General features: G+C 53.1%; 1 protein-coding gene across 1 annotated transcript; it reads left to right on the forward strand.

Moving 5' to 3' along the window:
- Nucleotides 1-2,136: 2,136 nt before the first annotated feature.
- On the forward strand, nt 2,137-3,149 carry LOC118575278 (FERM domain-containing protein 8-like). The gene is made up of 3 exons (XM_036175894.1): nt 2,137-2,290; nt 2,565-2,623; nt 2,723-3,149. The coding sequence occupies exons 1-3, from the start codon at nt 2,137-2,139 to the stop codon at nt 2,891-2,893; spliced, it is 384 nt and encodes a 127-aa protein (XP_036031787.1). The 3' UTR covers nt 2,894-3,149.
- The last annotated feature ends 1,450 nt before the right edge of the window (nt 3,150-4,599 follow it).

Genomic DNA, 4,599 nt, shown 5'->3' on the forward strand with positions numbered 1-4,599 from the left:
TTTTTTTTGGTTTTTTTTGAGACAGGGTTTCTCTGTGTAGCTTTGGAGCCTGCCCTGGAACTCACTCTGTAGCCCAGGCTGGCCTCGAACTCATAGAGATGCGCCTGCCTCTGCCTCCCAAGTGCTAGGATTAAAAGCATGTGCCACCACTGCCCAGCGAATAATAATTTTTAAGTTGAGTATATACCGAAGTATGTTTTTTTGTTTTGTTTTTGTTTTTGTTTTTTTGAGACAGGGTTTCTCTGTGTAGTTTTGGTGCCTGTCCTGGATCTCGCTCTGTAGACCAGGCTGACCTTGAACTCACAGACATCTGCCTGGCTCTGCCTCCTAAAGGCATGCACCACCACAGCCTGGCCCAAAGTATGTTTTTTAAAAAATCCCTTTGTGGGTTAGGAATACAGCTCAGTAGTAGAGTGCTTGCCTAGCCTGTACATGCCCTGGAGTCAGTCCCTAGTGTTGACAAAACCAAAAGACAGTGACTGTGCCCTTGTTGTGGAGGAAGGCCAGCCACTTGGTCTCAAGAATTTGAGCGGGACAGCTGGGTCAGGCCCTAGGGATCAGAACTGGTACCTCCCTCTCCCCTAGGTTTCTGCCTCTATCCTGTGGGAGGAGCTCCAGCCCCCATCCTTGCTCCCCCTGGCCCCTGGCTTCCTGCAGTTGCTGTTCCCAGGCTCACACCCACCTCTTCCGCTGTCCCAGCCCCTCCTTTGCCCTCTGAGCAGCTGCTGGTCAGGGCTGTGGGCCTCTCGGCTATGTGCAAAGCTGGGGATAGCAGGTCCTAGTGGGTGGCCCCTAGTCGGTCACAAGAGGCTCCCAGTGCTGCTACTAGGCAGCCTGCTCCTCCTCCACGCTATTCATGCCCACTCCCTCACATTCCCTAGCCTGCCAGTGGCAAGAACTGAATGCTTTGCCTGTGTGACTGTCCGGGATGAGAGTGCCCGAGGCTGCAGGACACTCAGCACCCACGTTCTTCCCAGGCTGGGAGGCTGAAAGGTTCCTTCAGACCTCCTACACACACACACACACACACACACACACACACACTCACACACACTCACACTAAGCAGGGCAGTGACCTGCCTCCCCAGCTGTGAGTACCTGTGAGGCAGAGGCTGTCATGCTCCTCATTATTGTCTGCGTGGAACTAGCTCCAGGAACTGTTAGTCTTACTTAGATGATGGCCACCAGGGAGGAAGGTGCCCCCCAAAGTCTGAGGCTGTGGTGGCGGGATCTCTGGGACTTGGAAGTGAAGGCAAGAGGAACACACCCCGTCCCCAGGTCTGCCGTTCCACTCTGGATTTTCTCCGTGCTGAGACAGACAGGGAATCTGATGCATGGCATCCTCATCGGAGAACTCACGGAGCATTACCCCTGAGTCAGATGTGTACCGAAGGGAGGCTTGGGAAGTTAAGCTCTGGTCCTGTGTGGCCGTTAACTGTGTGTAGCCCTGGGAAGTGGCCATCCCTTGTGGGCTTCAGGTGAAGTGAGTGATCTTGACGTCCCATAGCCCCATCCTGTGAGCCTGTGGATAGTGGGAGGAGAGGAGATGGAAGAAATGAAGGCTGTGGAACCTTCTCTGGGAAAATTGGGTCAGAAACAGGACAAGAAAGGTCTGGAGCTGGATACAGAGGTTGGATGGAGGAGGCTAGAGGCAAGAAGGCCACTTGGAGGCTGGGGCTGCTATCTGGTGAAGATCAGGGTCCAGAAGGAAGGGCCGAGTGGTCCAAAGAACCATTGGCATCTGGCTGGCAGGACAAAGTGCTCAGCCATTAGTCGGGAAGGGACAGCCAGAGGGGGTACATTCGTGTCTGGCAAGGATGTGCTGGCATCCTCACCACACATCTCAGCACATCCCTGCGTGAGCCCAACACCACCTCACCTCCCAAGCAACGTCTCAGGGGACCACTGTCACCTAGTTCACAGGGCCCTCATGTACAAGCTGAATCTGTCACTTGCTGTGGCTTGAGGCAGATGACTCACCACTCTGAGCCTGGTTCTCTCCAAGTTAGAATGGAGGTCAGGGTTGTTCAGGGTGAATACACTTAAATCATTTGACGTGGCTCTGGGCCTGCTCAGTTACTGTTGGTTGTGACTGTCCTTATTGTTGATGGACAGTATGACGGGTGGTTAGGCACCATGGGCCTGGCCAGCGGCCAGCTGCATGGCCATCTCCTCCTTTACCCTGCAGAGGTGCAGCTGAAACCCAAGCACCAGCCCTACAAGCTGGGCCGCCAGTGGCCAGAGCTGCTGCTGCGATTCACCGATGCCTCGGATGAAGACGTGGCCATGGGTCAGTGTTGCTGGGGCCGGGGCTCCCCTCAGCAGTTTGTCATCCACCCCGACAGAAGAAGTTAGGGGGCATCTGAAGGGAGCCTTGGGGAGGCTAGGCTGGGAGAGGCTGCGAACAGAGATGCACTGTGTGCTCACTGTCTGGTCAGCATCCCCCCATTCAGGAGGGCTCTCCAGGGAGAAGAGTGAGGTTGGAGCTGGGGCGGGCCCTTTAGGACCCAGCAGGGCTGTGTCATGCAAGGGGACCAGGTACTGACTCTAGCCCCTCTCCTCAGATGAGCCTTCCCTGCAGTTCCGAAGGAATGTGTTTTTCCCAAAGCGCCGAGAGCTCCAGGTAAGGCGTGCGCCAGTGCCCAGTCCCCCACCCCTGGAGACCTAGACAGTCATGCCCCGTTCCTCTCTACCATTATCTTCATGCCACACTGGCCTGCAGATCCATGACGAGGAGGTCTTGCGGCTGTTCTATGAGGAAGCCAAGGGCAACGTGCTGACTGCTCGGTACCCTTGTGACCTGGAGGACTGTGAGGTGCTGGGTGCCCTGGTATGCCGTGTGCAGCTTGGGCCCTACCAGCCTGGCCAGCCTGCTGCCTGCACTCTGAGGTAAGGACAGTGAGACTTGAGATTGGCATGCAGTGGGAAAGTTGCTGTGTGAGTTCTACTTACAAGTGGTTCTAGGTCCTGCACGGTGGGGCAGTCCTGAAGTCAGGCCTTGGATGCACACAGGCTCACTGGGTGGCCTTGCTGAGGTCTCCGCTCTTCTGAGCTTCCTTTTCCTCAATCTGTGGGCAGTGGATACACACATGACGTGACATCTAAGAGGCATCCTCAGCACAAGGGATGTGCACATGTAGATGGAGCCCCACCTCTAGCTGAAGTCTGGAGGGAGTTGTACTTTTGTGTTTTAAATAGTTTATTTTTATTTTAGGTTCATTGGTGTTTTGCCTACATGTGTTTCTATGTAACTGGAGTTACATAGGCAGTTGTGAGCTGCCATGTGGGTGCTGGGAATTGAACTCAGGACCTCTGGAGGAGCAACCAGTGCTCTTAACCTCTGAGCCATCTCTTCAGCACAGGAATTGTGCTTTTATTCTTTAGAGTCACAGCCAAGAAGTGACTGTATCACACACGCACACACGCATGCACGCACCCCACCCCCCATCCCCTAGTAACCATTACCAATTCAGCGTAAACTCCAACCCTCAAGAATAGAATCCTGCCGGACAGTGGTGGCTCATGCCTGTAATCCCAGCACTCGGGAGGCAGAGGCAGGTAGATCTCTGTGAGTTCAAGGCCAGCCTGGGCTACAGAACAAGTTCCAGGACAGGCTCCAAAGCTACAGAGAAACACTGTCTCAAAAAAAAAAAAAAAAAAAAAAAAATAGAATCCTGTTCCCAGACACTCACCAGGCCGCTGCCTGCTTCTGGTTCCTGTCTAGAAAGATGGCAGTTGAGTCTGCCATAATAGCAGAGCATGTTGGTCTCTGCCTCCTTAGAGGTTTAGGAAGTTCCAGGGATAAGGTCTGGTTCATACCTGTAATTCTACCATTTGGAAGGCTGAGACAGGATTACTGTGGGCTCTAAGCTAGCCTGAACTAAAGAGCTGTGAGCCAGGCATGATGCTCATGCTCATAATTACCATAAACACTCAGGGAGTAGAAGCAGGGAAATCAGGAGTTCAAGGCCATTCTTAACTACATAGTATGTTTGAGGCCAGCCTGGGTTACATGAAACCCTGTTGCAAACAAAGAAAATGACAAACTCTGGTGACTAGTATACTTACATTCCAACCTATTTCTAATCAGGGTTCCTTGTTTCCCCAGTCCTGCAATGAGTGGATAAGTCAGTAAAGAGGGACCCTGTGCTGATGACTCCTTGGGAGCCTGGAAGGACTAACCTGGGTTCAGAGTCCCCTCAAGGCTTATAGCTGAGCTGTCTAAGGCTGGTGGCCATGGCATCCTGAACCTCAAGATGGACAAGTCTGTTTTTCTTGTGCCTCCGGCTCTGGGGCTGGAGAGATGGCTCAGTAGTTAAGAGCATTGACTGCTCTTTCGGAGGTCCTGAGTTCAATTCCCAGCAACCAGATGGTGGCTCACAACCATCTGTAATGGGATCTGATGCCCTCTTCTGGCATGCAAGCATACATGCAGAGCACTTATACAAAAAAAAACCCAAAAACCAAAAACCCACGTAAATAGATAAAGAAGCCCAGCTCAAAGCATTGCACAGCTCCTTTGTTCACTCACACAAGTCTGGATAGCCAGGGTGTCCTGGGCTGAGCTCAGCTGTGTCCCAGACCCTCTGCTCCTTGCCA

This window comes from Onychomys torridus, unplaced genomic scaffold (assembly GCF_903995425.1).
Source record: "Onychomys torridus unplaced genomic scaffold, mOncTor1.1, whole genome shotgun sequence".
In the NCBI taxonomy this organism is placed as follows: Eukaryota; Metazoa; Chordata; class Mammalia; order Rodentia; family Cricetidae; genus Onychomys; species Onychomys torridus.

Excerpts from the sequence above, each read along its gene's own strand:
- LOC118575278 (XM_036175894.1), top strand. The coding sequence starts at position 2,137 with ATGGGCCTGGCCAGCGGCCAGCTGCATGGCCATCTCCTCCTTTACCCT. Across the intron at positions 2,291-2,564 it reads GGATGAAGACGTGGCCATGG|ATGAGCCTTCCCTGCAGTTC; the intron begins GTCAGTGTTGCT and ends CCCTCTCCTCAG. Across the intron at positions 2,624-2,722 it reads CAAAGCGCCGAGAGCTCCAG|ATCCATGACGAGGAGGTCTT; the intron begins GTAAGGCGTGCG and ends ACTGGCCTGCAG.